At 50.9% G+C, this 12,906-nt stretch overlaps 1 protein-coding gene across 1 annotated transcript in view; it reads right to left on the bottom strand.

The window, feature by feature from the left end:
- TONSL (tonsoku like, DNA repair protein) overlaps positions 1-12,906 on the bottom strand; it is a 33,352-nt gene that overhangs the window by 7,882 nt on the left and 12,564 nt on the right. The window contains exons 11-19 of the mRNA XM_081012486.1: positions 10,664-10,865; positions 8,675-8,736; positions 6,660-6,749; positions 5,700-5,772; positions 5,403-5,566; positions 3,524-3,647; positions 2,282-2,994; positions 1,883-1,959; positions 783-933 (exon numbers count right to left, since the gene is read on the bottom strand). Of these exons, the coding sequence (XP_080868612.1) occupies positions 783-933; positions 1,883-1,959; positions 2,282-2,994; positions 3,524-3,647; positions 5,403-5,566; positions 5,700-5,772; positions 6,660-6,749; positions 8,675-8,736; positions 10,664-10,865 (1,656 nt within the window). The remainder of the gene's footprint in view (positions 1-782; positions 934-1,882; positions 1,960-2,281; positions 2,995-3,523; positions 3,648-5,402; positions 5,567-5,699; positions 5,773-6,659; positions 6,750-8,674; positions 8,737-10,663; positions 10,866-12,906) is intronic.

Genomic DNA, 12,906 nt, shown 5'->3' with positions numbered 1-12,906 from the left:
CAACGGGAGCTCACCCCACCACGGGGATTTGAACAGCCGACCTTCTGATCGGCAAGCCCTAGGCTCTGTGGTTTAGACCACAGCACCACCCACGTCCCATATATATATATATATATATATATATATATATATATATATATATATATTATATATACATATATATATATATATATATATTTATATTTATATTTATATTTATATTTTACAATTTAAAGTGCTCATTTATACATCCTTAAGGTATCAAGGTATCAATGACTTCCCTTCTTCTCTTTCCAGCGGTTCATTTTGCATATCATAAATCCCTGCATATTTTTACAAAAACGATACCATTCAGTATTGCATTATTACCCCATATATTCAATAAACGTTTTCCAAACATTCCATGGTTGTGCCCGTAACCTCGGTTTAAGGTGCCATTTAGCTCCTAGTTTTCATATCTCAGTTTCTCAGGGGAGATATTAACCTGCTTCCTTGCCATCAGAACCTACAAACGCCTCAAAACAGCCCTTAAGAAGAGCACAGGAATCTGGCTCCTGCAAAGTCCGACCACTGGGCCATGCACTTCAGTGCTGCCCACACTGACAAGCAGCTGCTCCCCAGGATTCCTGGCAGAAGTCTCCCCTCATCCTCCGTGGATGATTAAACTGAGGACATTGTGCCTGCAAAACGGGTGGTCTGCTCCCCCGTCACCCCCCAGACAGACTCCCCTGCCAGCAGCTGAGGAATGGGGCTATGGGGAGAAGCGGTGCCAATTTCTCCCTCAGCTGGCAGCGACCGCTCACCTCTTCGTTGCTCTGCAAAACATCCACGATGCAGTCCTGGGGGGCAAGGAGGGCCCCCTCCTTCTTCAGGGTCAGGCGTGGCAGGAGCCCGCAGGTCTGGTAGTAGCGCTGGGAGGCCTGATCCGCCAGCCAGGACACAGGGCGACTCTCACTACAAGGAGGGAGGAGAGGGGCTGCAGTAGGAAGACACCCCCCCTTTCCTATATTCCGGGGGGCATGCAGTGGGGGGCTCTGAAATGCCCCACCTCCGGCAAGGATTCAGTCTCCTGCCACGCAGCTCTCATCCAAACAGTGCAGAGGGAAATATTATTTGGGGGTGGTTTGAGGACAGCAGAAATATCCCACCCCCTGCCTCCCCAATTACAGGTGTTTCCAGGGCCGGATTTAGGTTTGATGAGGCCCTCAGCTCCTGAAGGTAATGGGGTCCTTTATATGTCAGCTGTCCTGTGTCAACAACAAATTTTTTGTGTTGTGTCACTATTTTTTGTGTTGAATATATGCTATATTTACGGACCTAATAGGTATCTAAAGCCATTTGCGCATCACAAAACATGTATTTTATTAAAGTAGTTGTTGAACTGAAATACAGTCATACTTCGGGTTACAGCCGCTTCAGGTTGCGTTTTTTTGGGTTGCGGACCTCCGAAATCCAGAAGTACCAGAACGGGTTACTTCCGGGTTTCAGCGGTCGCGCATGCGCAGAAGTGCTAAATTGCGCTTTCCGCGGGCGCAGAAGTGCCGATCGCAACCCTCATGTGCACAGATGCGGGTTGTGAACGCTGCAAGTTGCGAACGTGCATCCCACACGGATCACATTCGCAACCTGAGCGTCCACTGTACAATTAAGAAAAAGTATATTAGTATTATTATTAATTTTTTCATTTAATTTTTTTGGGGTCCCCCAATAGAATGGGGCCCTAAGCTACAGCTTGTTTAGCTTATACGTAAATCCGGCACTGGACGCTTCCCACGGTGCTTATGTGGAGAGTTTTGAAGCTGCCTCTACAAAGACAAGGTCTGGCTTAGACCCAGAGCTCCGATGAGGCAGCTCAGTGAGGGAGGAAAGGGCAAAGGGGCTGAGGAAGCCCCAGTTCTCTCACCTGTGGGCCACGGGGATGAGGAAGACGTTGTCTTGCACCCGAACTCGCACCCGGATCGGAGGTGGGGGAGCAGGGAGCTGCAGAGAACAGGGGAGGAGAAATAGGGTGAGGACGAATGAATTTTATTATTACGGTCACAGACCAGTTCTGGCTCACTTACAGTATCAGGAAAATCATAAAACACAGCAGGAATACACTGAACTGCAACTGGGTATAACAGAGACAATTCAGATATAGCGGCAGCTAAAAACATATAGGATGGCCCCAATCCCAGAGGAGTGCTGGCCTCTCAAGGCCCAGGGAAGCCAGCCAGCTTCTCACAGTGCCACGGCAAAAAGAGCGTCTGCCAGAAAGGAACCAAGCCAGACCCCCTTCTCTCCCCAAACCCTGGAAACTCACATGTGCTGGTGCCGAGGGGGGGCTCTCCCCACGCCCAGGGGTCCCCCCATTGACGTGGCTGCTGCCTCCTGCCCCCTGGAGGATGCTGGGATCTGCCACACACTCTGGGTTCTCCGCTGCCACCACGCCGGCCCCTCGGAGTCGTCCCAGCGGAGTCCTGTCGACAATATGGGTGAGGCGACTCTGCCGGACCCTCCTCCTCCTCTTCTTGGTGGCCTCGGGGGGCTGGCGGGGAAAGCCCCCGTCACTCTCGCCCCCCAGGCTCTCCTCCGACTCGGTCCCAGACTCGCTTTCTGGGCTCTGGCGGCTCCTTTTGCGGGAGGCAAGATTCTGCCCCAGGTCGTCTTCCAGCCAGTCATCTCCTACATACTCCTCTGGGGGGATCAGGGCAGGCCCAGCGGAAGACTTGGGGCGCTCAGGGCTGGGCATAGGGCAGGGCTTGGCTCTGCCCACCCCGCGAATGGCAGCCCGGTATTCGGCCGGGGCTGCTAGCCTGGCCTCCCTCTCTGGGTCCTGGCCAAAGAGCCGCTGCCTCTTCTTGACCGGCCTCAAGGGACTGATGGCGTCGTCCTCCTCGGGCTCCCTCCAGCTCCTCCGGGGACTGGGGGACTTTGGGGCAGGATCCAGAGGGCAGGGGGCTTGCGGGGACTCGGAGAGCTCTGCGTCAAACAGCTGGCTGGCCAGCAGCTCTTGGGGAGGCTGAGCCTTGGAGCCTGGAGGGGCAAAAGCAAAGGCGTCAAGTTCACTCCCTTATAAGGGAAAATCTTATGAAAATGTACTATAGATGGTACTTGACCCCTGTAAAACTAGCAAAAATAAATAAATCATATAATAACAAGTGCTGGAGATGTAAGGAACAGATAGGAACATACTACCGTATGTGGTGGTCCTGTCTAGAGATACAAAGATTTTGGAATATGATTTATGAAGAGATAAAAAGGTAAAGGGACCCCTGACCATTAGGTCCAGTTGCGGACGACTCTGGGGTTGCGGCGCTCATCTCGCTTTATTGGCGCTGTGGGTTAAACCACAGAGCCTAAGGCTTGCCGATCAGAAGTTCGGCAGTTCGAATCCCCGCGACTGGACCTAATGGTCAGGGGTCCCTTCACCTTTACTTATTATTATAATTATTATTATTATTATTATTATTATTATTATTATTATTAAGCAAACGGCCCCTTGAGGGTGTCCCCAGGAGCAGGCCCCACACCCCTTGAGCCTAGGAACGAAGCACAGACTCACCTCGGTCTGCCAGGGCTCTCTTGAGCAGCCCCTCCATGGCCTGGCAGCGCTGGCGTGTCTCTCGGTCCAGGTCCCTGCCGTAGAGATGCACCCATGCCTGGAGAGTGCCCAGCGGGGTCAGGCCCTGACAACAGAAACACAGGGAGGGTTGGCCCCAGCAGAAACAGGAGCCCAGCCAGAAACTTCTTGCCGCCTCTGGGCTGCACCCAAGAAGCCCGGTGGGCTTGCCACCCCCTTCCCTGTAGTGGGAGCAGACCCTGAAGCTGCCAGGATGCCAAGCGGCCAATGCAAGGCCACTGTCCCTAAGCCAAGGGGAAGGGGAGCTGTGAGGAATAGGGGCCTGTTAGAAACGTGGGTCTGCACACTTCCTCTGAAGGAGAGTTTCGTAGCTTGGGGGTCCTCCTGGATCCTTTACTGTCGCTCAAGGCTCAGGTGGCCTCAGTGGCCCCAAGTGCCTTCCGTCAGCTTCGGCTGGTGGCCCAACTACGCCCCTATCTGGACAGGGATAGCCTAACTACTGTTGTCTATGCTCTGGTGACCTCAAGGTTAGATTACCGCAATGCGTTCTACGTAGGGCTGCCTCTGAAGACAGTTCGGAAACTTCAGCTGGTGCAGAATTCAGCGGCCAGGTAGCTCACTGGAGAAAGACGGTTTGAGCATCTTACACCGAACCTGGTCCGACTGCACTGGCTACCAATTAGTTTCTGGGCTCAATTCAAAGTGCTAGTTTTGACCTATAAAGCCTTAAATGGCTCAGGACCGCAATACCTCAAGGACCGCCTCTTCCCATATGAACCTACTCAAACCTTTAGATCATCTTCTGAGGCCCTTCTTTGTGTGCCTCCCCCTTGAGAGGTCCGGAGGGTGGCAACACGAGAGCAGGGCCTTCTCTGCAGTGGCTCCCCATCTGTGGAATGCTCTCCCCAGAGAAGTTTGCCTGGCGCCTTCATTATACACCTTTAGGCACCAGGCTAACTTTTAACCAGGCCTTTGGTTGATCCAATTTACATCCTTTTAAAATGTGGGGGGTTTTTTGGGGGGGTGTTATTGGTTGTTGGTTTTATTCTGATTATATATATTGTGATCTTTTCTGTGAACTGCCCTGAGACCTCCGGGAGTAGGGTGGTATATAAATTCAATAGATAATAATAATAGGCTTTGCACTTCAGGTTAACCCTGCGCCCCCCAACCTGGTGCTGGTGCTGCTGGGAGTTGTAGTCTACAACTTGGGCCTTTGGGCCCTCGATTCCCTGACCCCCACAAGAATTGAGGATCCCCTGAAGACAGCTCCACAAGGAGATAATGAAGTGGGGAGGGGGAGGAGCAGGAACAAAAGCAGAGGAGGGAGGGATGGAAGCAGCTCAGGGAGGCTGTTCAGTAGGCCTTCCTGAGAAGGCAATGCCCACAATTTCAAAACTTGGGATTTGTCAAATGCTGCCCCCCTCCCTAGACCTTGAAGGCAGAAACCACAACACCAGTAGGAAAGGGCTGGAGCCCCACCCCAAACAATACCAGGAGGAGGGGCTGCAGTTCCCTTTGTGCATCGCTGGAAGAGAGGCAGTGTGAACCACATATTTATACAACATCATGTCTTATCCAATAAAGTTTTCTGTGGTTCTTTTAATTGCCTTTTTTTGTCACTTTTAAACCTTTTTTCGACCTTTTTGAGGTGACGAATCCCTTTTTTTCTTTTTTGTGATTAATTTTGTTATACTTACCTTTACTGTATGATTGTATTTTAAACTAATAAAGATTTATTTTTTAAAAAAAGGAAGAGAGGCAGTGTGGCGCAGTGGTTAGTGATGGGTATACATGCAATGAATAAACTGCCTTGCTCCCCAGCAGCAACTCTCGCCCCGTCCCAGCCCCGGTGCCTCACCTTGGCATTCCGCAGTACCACGGACGCCCCCCTGTGGATCAGGAGCTCAGCCACGTCGAAGTGGCCGCAGTTGAGGGCGTCGTGCAAGGGGGTGATGCCCTCACATCCAGGCCCCCCCGGGTCGTCAATGGCGGCATTGTGGTCCAGAAGAAAACGCACAATCTCTGGAGGAAGAGGCGAGAGGGGTGGTCACGTCCAGCGCAGCCCCAACTCCGCCGTCAAGGGGAAAGGTTCCCGGGCGCAGAGCACACACTTTCAGGCCCCCCAGGAAGCCCCTTCCCCTGTCCCAGCACTTACCCAGATGGCCGTGGTTGCAAGCCTCGTGCAGAGGGGTCCAGCCGCAGTAATCCCGAGGGTTGAGAGGGTGACCCTGAGGCAGAGCGGAGAAACGTATGGATGCTCAGGGGGTCAGAAGTTGGCCGGGGCCTCGTCCTTCTCATCGCACCTGGCACCTGCTCCCCACTTCCCTATCTCCAAATAGGGGTGGGGAGCCTCCCATGCCCCATGTGACAAAACCAGCCATCAGGGAAAGAGGGGGAAGTAGTTTCTACAGACAAAGAAGCTGAACCCCATTGGCCTGAGCCAGGATCTGGGGAAAGCTAGTGGCAGGGACCAGAAGATCACAAGAGCTTGCCCTGATTCTGTCCGAAGGCATCCCAATACAATACGATAATCTTTATTGTCATTGTCCCATACAGAACGGCGAAATTGAGAAAATCTACACCAGACATTCAAAAACCATCAAGCCTACTAACCCAGCTATCCCAGCCTGGTTAGCCCCCTAAAAACTCTGATACCCCATAATTAAAAACAATATACTCCCATAGAGACTACCTTAAAGGTAAAGGGACCCCTGACCATTAGGTCCAGTCGCGGGAGCTCATCTCGCTTTATTAGCTGAGGAAGCCGGTGTACAGCTTCTGGGTCGTGTGGCCAGCCTGACTAAGCCGCTTCTGGCGAACCAGAGCAGCGCACGGAGACGCCGTTTACCTTCCCGCCGGAGCGGTACCTATTTATCTACTTGCACTTTGACGTGCTTTCGAACTGCTAGGTTGGCAGGAGCAGGGACCAAACAACGGGAGCTCACCCCGTCGCGGGGATTCGAACCGCCAACCTTCTGATCGGCAAGTCCTAGGCTCTGTGGTTTAACCCAGAGCGCCACCCGTGTCCCTTGCACTACCGGGGTGCACACTATCCCGCACAGCACCACCGCAGTCCCTGCCCGCTTTCCCTTTATTTTAATGTCCAGCAGCTCACCTTCTTCACACAGAACTGCACCTGGCGCAGGTTCCCGTCTATGCAGGCGCGGTGTAGCAAAGTCTCCCCACGCTCGTTCCGCTGGTTCCACTGGGTAGAGGGAAATGCAACAGAGGAATACCTGAAGGAGTAGACCTGAAGGAGCGTCTCCACCCCCATTGTCCAGCCCAGACACTGAGGTCCAGATCTGAGGCCCTTCTGGCGGTTCCCTCCCTGCGAGAAGTGAGGTTACAGGGAACCCGGCAGAGGGCCTTCTCGGTGGTGGCGCCCGCCCTGTGGAACGCCCTCCCACCAGATGTCAAGGAAATAAACAACTATCTGACTTTTAGAAGACATCTGAAGGTTCAGGGAAGTTTTTAATGTTTGATGTTTTATTGTGATTTTAATATTCTGTTGGGAGCCGCCCAGAGTGGCTGGGGAAACCCAGCCAGATGGGAGGGTAATAATAATAATAATAATAATAATAATAATAATAATAATAATGAAATCAGTAACTTTCCCCCAACTACCCACCCCAATTTCCAAGACAGTGAAGTCAAAGGGAGAAGATGTACGTCTGACTGTGTTTTTATATTTTGCTGGGGCAACACAGTCAGATGGGCAGGAGACAAGTATTCTAATATTTCCGATGACTGGCTTGCTGACACCAATCCCCTCGGGAGGATCACCTGCTTAGTTTATTCACTTGCTGATTCCTAAGCATTTCTAAACCTCTTCATATTTAAAAATCTCTAAGTGGCATGCAAAAATGATGAAAGCAGGTACACAGTATCTGGTGAAACAGGATTATAAAAACAAGAATCCCATAACAACAGGCTTCGATTTTAGGGGATCAGGGAAAGCAAAAAGAGGCGTCTTCACAAGATGTCTGAAGCAACTGATGGATGATGCTTCAGGTAAGGCAAGAGGGAAAGGAATCCCACAGGGAAGAGGCAATGGCAAAAAGGCCTGCTTCCAGCTTACTGCCCTGAAATATTCTCTTTTATGATTATGATTGTTATTTATTATATGCCATTCAACCTGGGGTCCCCGGGTGGGTTACAACAATTTAAAATTACAACATTTAAAACTATTTTTTTTAAAAAAACCTAACAATTGCCAAAAAAAAATTACAGCTGATAATAGCAGTAGCTTCTAATAAAAAGTAACAGACGTCCGTGCAATTGCTTATATTAGATTTACCGTATTTTTCGCTCCATAAGACGCACTTTTTTCCTCCTAAAAAGTAAGGGGAAATGTCTGTGCATCTTATGGAGCGAATGTGTGGTCCCTGGAGCCGAATTGCCCAGGGGAGAAAAGCAGATTGTGCTTTTATTTTAAGAAAGAGGGAAGGGGGCGTTGAAACAAAGCCCCTGAGCAGCTGATCAGCAAAGCGATCGGGAGGGAGATAAGGGACACTAGCGATAAAGGAGGCTGCCTGGGAGTGGGGAGGTAAAAGCCCATATATCCTCAGGATTTTTGCATTGTGTCACCCCAAATTCACCATCAGATCACATAGCATGTCCATGGCTACAGCCTGCACCCAAAAAATCACGCACTCACTGTTTCATGGGGCCGCAATGGGGCAAAAACATGGTTACAAAGCACAGATCCACATGGATCCTCAGGAATTTTGCATTGGGCTGCCCCAAACTCACCGTCAAATCACATGTCTGAGGCCACAGCATGAACCACAAAAATCATACATCCACTGTTTGGTTCAGAATATTTTTTTTCTTGTTCTCCTCCTCTAAAAACTAGGTGCGTCTTATGGAGAGAAAAATATGGTAGATGTCCAGCAACTGGCAAGCAGCAGCATCGCTTCTTCCAACTCTGGAGGCAGGGCAGAGGCCCCTGGCCATGGCCAGCTCCCTCCTCCCCCATGAAATGGTCCAATCCTCTTTTAAAACCCACCCAAGTTGGTGGCCATCCCTGTCTTCTGTGGGAGCGAGCGCCACAGTTCACCTATGCCCTGACCTCTGGGCATCAGAGTTAGCTGGCCCCATGGAGCTGAGTGGACTGGTGCCCTGGTATACCTTGTTGAGCCTTCGCCGTCCAGGGACCATCTTGTTGTAGCCCTCCAGGTCATCCTCTCCGCCTGGAAGAGAGGGGAGAGTCCCAGAGTCACCGTCTCTGAAGCAAACCATGCCGTCCACCAAGAAATGTACATCCCCAAAGCAACGCCAATCTCCTATTTGCCCTAGACAGCCAGGAGACAAAAGTTCCCCTACCCCAGCCTATCATAGCTACCAGCAACAAGTCTATCCATTTCACACACACAAAACAACCCTTTTAACAAGCCAGTCCACTGTCAATGAGTTCCACAGGCTGTGACGCATGTGCCAAGCACTTCCATCCATTTGCCTTAACTCCTTCCCCATTCAAGGCATAGGTTTAGGAGAGAGAATGACTGTTGACTGTAGAGTGGACCCTCCAAATACGAACTTAATTCGTCCCGGGGGTCCGTACTTACCCCGAAAAGTCTGTAACCAGAGGCACTGCTTCTGCGCACATGCGTGGCATAATAGAGTGTTTCTGCGCATGCACGCACGACGAAACCCGGAAGCATATACTTCCGGGTTTGCCGCATTCGCAACCCAAAATTACGTTACCCGAAGGTAACATAACCCAAGGTAAAGGTACCCCTGACCATTAGGTCCAGTCATGACCGACTCTGGGGTTGCGGTGCTCATCTCGCTTTATTGGCCGAGGGAGCCGGCGTACAGCTTCCGGGTCGTGTGGCCAGCATGACGAAGCCGCTTCTGGCGAACCAGAGCAGCGCACGGAAACGCCGTTTACCTTCCCGCTGGAGCGGTACCTATTTATCTACTTGCACTTGACATGCTTTTGAACTGCTAGGTGGGCAGGATTAGGGAGCGAGCAATGGGAGCTCACTCTGTCGCGGGGATTCAAACGACTGACCTTCCGATCGGCAAGCCCTAGGCTCTGTGGTTTAACCCACAGCGCCAACTGTATCCCTAACCCGAGGTACCACTGTATTTATAGACCACCCTTCCCACCAAGGAGCTCCACATGGTTCTCTCCCCCGCCCCCGTTTTCTCCTCGCAACAACTCTGTCGGGCAGGTTTGGCTGACAGGCAGGGACTGGCCCGAGGTCACCCAGTTCCGTGGCTGAGCGGGGATTTGAACCCCAGTCTCACAAGCCAGAGTCCAACACTGTAACCAACGCACGGCATTCCCCCCGTAGCTCCACCCTGCTTGCAACCAGACAGAAAGTAACAGTGCTCAGCTGGGGCTCCTTCTCCAGACCCTGTGCTCTGAGGAAGGCAGGCTGGGAGCAGAGAGGCCCAACACACCCGCCCCGAACTTCTCCAGGGCTCTTCGAGGGAGAGAAATGCAAGCATCACCCATAAGCCTCCTTCTCCCAGTATAGCTGAAGGAGCGTCTCCACCCCCATCGTTCCCTCCCTGTGAGAAGCAAAGCTGCAGGGAACCAGGCAGAGGGCCTTCTCGGTGGTGGCACCCGCCTTGTGGAACGCCCTCCCAGCAGATGTTAAAGAAAAAAACAACTACCAGACTTTTAGAAGACATCTGAAGGCAGCCCTGTTTAGGGAAGTTTTTAATGTGTGACATTTTAATGTACAGTGGTACCTCGGGATGTGAATGGGATCTGTTCCGGAGCCCCGTTCACATCCTGAAGCGAACGCAACCCACATCTGCGGGTCGCAATTTGCTGCTTCTGTGCATGCGCGTGATGTCATTTTGAGCATCTGCGCATGCGCGGGCAGTGAAATCAGGAAGTAATACGTTGCATTACTTCCAGGTCACCGCGGAGCGCAACCCGAAAACGCTCAACCTGAAGCAACTTTAACCCAAGGTATGACTGTATTTTTAATCTTTGTTGGAAGCCGCCCAGAGTGGCTGGGGAAGCCCAGCCAGATGGGCAGGGTACAAATAATAACTTATTATTCTTCTTCTCCCATCAGCCATGTGGGCAACCCCAAGCCTTGCCCCCACTCCCTCCCAGGAAGCGCCCTTTGCTCCCACGATCTCCCCGTCTCTCACCGCTATCGGAGATCTCCAGGTCGCTCTCTTCCAAGGGCTCACTGCCCTGGGCTTCCTCCTCTTCATCCTCTTCCTCACTGATCTCCCCATTTGAGCGCCAGCCCCGGGAGCCACAGAGCTCCTGCAGCCTGGCTTGCGTGCTTGATGCCTCAGGGCGCCCACACCTCTGCTGGCAGGCGTGGAAGTGCCGCAGGACCTGGCGCTGAGAAGCATTTGTTTGGGGGTTAAAAACAGAGTTTGATCTGGCCTCTAAGCTCACTTCTAGTTTTCAGGGTAAGAAGCAACGACAGGCATTCAAATGTTTGTGTCCAGGCTTGCTGATGTTGCTTGAAGTCAATCTATTTCTAACCAGCCCTCATGGACTCTCTTTGAGGCAGTGGAGAGTCAGTATAGAAATCAAATTTACAGCTGGAAGGGACCCTGAGGGTCATCTAGTCCAACCCTCTGCAATGCCTACCTGCAGTGCCTACCCTCCCTGTCCAGACTGTCTCGCCAGAGTGGTGCATGCTCTGGCTATCTCCCGCTTGGACTATTGCCATGCGCTCTAAGTGGGGCTACCTTTGAACGTGACCGGTGTAGGAGTGCAAATATCCAGAGATGTAGTGATCAGGTGGGATTGCTATGAGGAATTATAACAGATATAGAGTAAGCCATCTGTGTCAGCAATGAAAGCATTGCGTTGACTGGGTTTAAACTATTTTGATATGATTTTTGATCAGTCTACACCTCTGCATCTCTGGCCCTTATGCCCTACTGCCCATTTCTCTCTCCTCACGTCACGTACACAGTGTACACAGCAGTTGCTTCGCCAGGCAGGCTTCCTGGGCCATAAAGATAGTAGGCAAGTTACTTTGATGTAGTTTTCTTATATATAATCTTAAGATGTTAATCTTGGAGCCAGGAAACAGATCTCACATGAAGGTGGTAGTGATCTGGTCCTCCTGGCCATCCTTCTTATCATGTGTACTGATTGTTTATTACCTCCGGGGTTGCTGTATTCGCTCCTTTGTAGTATTCATTCATTTACCCCAAAAGTATGCATGGATAACTAGTATTTATAGATTAACTTTCTCCCCACGTGGGTTTGTGGAAATGCTCAGAAGAAATCCGATTGGTTCTTTTGAACGCTCTGTAAAAAGCTTTTTTGTGAATAAAAACGGCCTGGGCCAGGGGGCTGCAGATCGGACAAGCACAGAGAGACACGATTATACGCACCCTTCCCAGAATCTTGCTGGTTCAAGCCTCTGTGTGTATTCTTATTAATCAGAGTTCAATCCTTCCTTTACTTTGCAAACGCAACAACCGGAAACTGCAACTAATCCAGAACGCGGCAGCTAGACTGGTGACTGGGAGCGGCCGCCGAGACCATATAACACCAGTCTTGAAAGACCTACACTGGCTCCCAGTACGTTTCCGAGCACAATTCAAAGTGTTGGTGCTGACCTTTAAAGCCCTAAACAGCCTCGGTCCAGTATATCTGAAGGAGCATCTCCACCCCCATCGTTCTGCCTGGACACTGAGGTCCAGCACTGAGAGCCTTCTGGCGGTTCCCTCCCTGCGAGAAGCCAAGTCACAGGGAACCAGGCAGAGGGCCTTCTCGGTAGTGGCTCCTGCCCTGTGGAACGCCCTCCCACCAGATGTCAAAGAGAACAACAACTACCAGACTTTTAGAAGACATCTGAAGGCAGCCCTGTTTAGAGCAGCTTTTAATGTTTAATTAATTATTGTATTTTAATATTTTGCTGGAAGCCGCCCATAGTGGCTGGGGAAGCCCAGCCAGATGGGCGGGGTATAAATAAATTATTATTATTATTATTATTATTATTATTATTATTATGGAATCTCAGCTCAAGAAACCTTGACAGATGGCCATGAAACCTCTTCTTAAAAACAGCCAATGAAGGTCTACCAACTACCAGGTTTGTCCATTCTGTTGTCAAACAGTTGCTACCATCAAAAAGTTCTTCCTAATGGTTAGTCTGAATCTCCTTTATCATTTGAATCCATTGGTTCATGTCCTACTCTCCAGAGCATGAGAAAATAAGCTTGCTCTACCATCCGTGTGGCAGACCCTCAGATATTTGAAGATGGCTCTCCTATCTCCTGTCCTCCTCTTTTCTAGGCTAAACATCCCCAGCTCCTTCAACCGTTCCTCATCAGGCTTGGTTTCCAGACCCTTGACCATCTTGGTCTCCCTCCTCTGCACACCTTCCAGCTTATCAACATCCTTCTCAAAATAGGCT

The sequence above is a fragment of the Podarcis pityusensis genome (assembly GCF_964106645.2).
Source record: "Podarcis pityusensis genome assembly, chromosome: 7".
In the NCBI taxonomy this organism is placed as follows: Eukaryota; Metazoa; Chordata; class Lepidosauria; order Squamata; family Lacertidae; genus Podarcis; species Podarcis pityusensis.
Note: the sequence above shows the minus strand (reverse complement) of the source record. Positions and strands in the feature narration are given on the sequence as shown.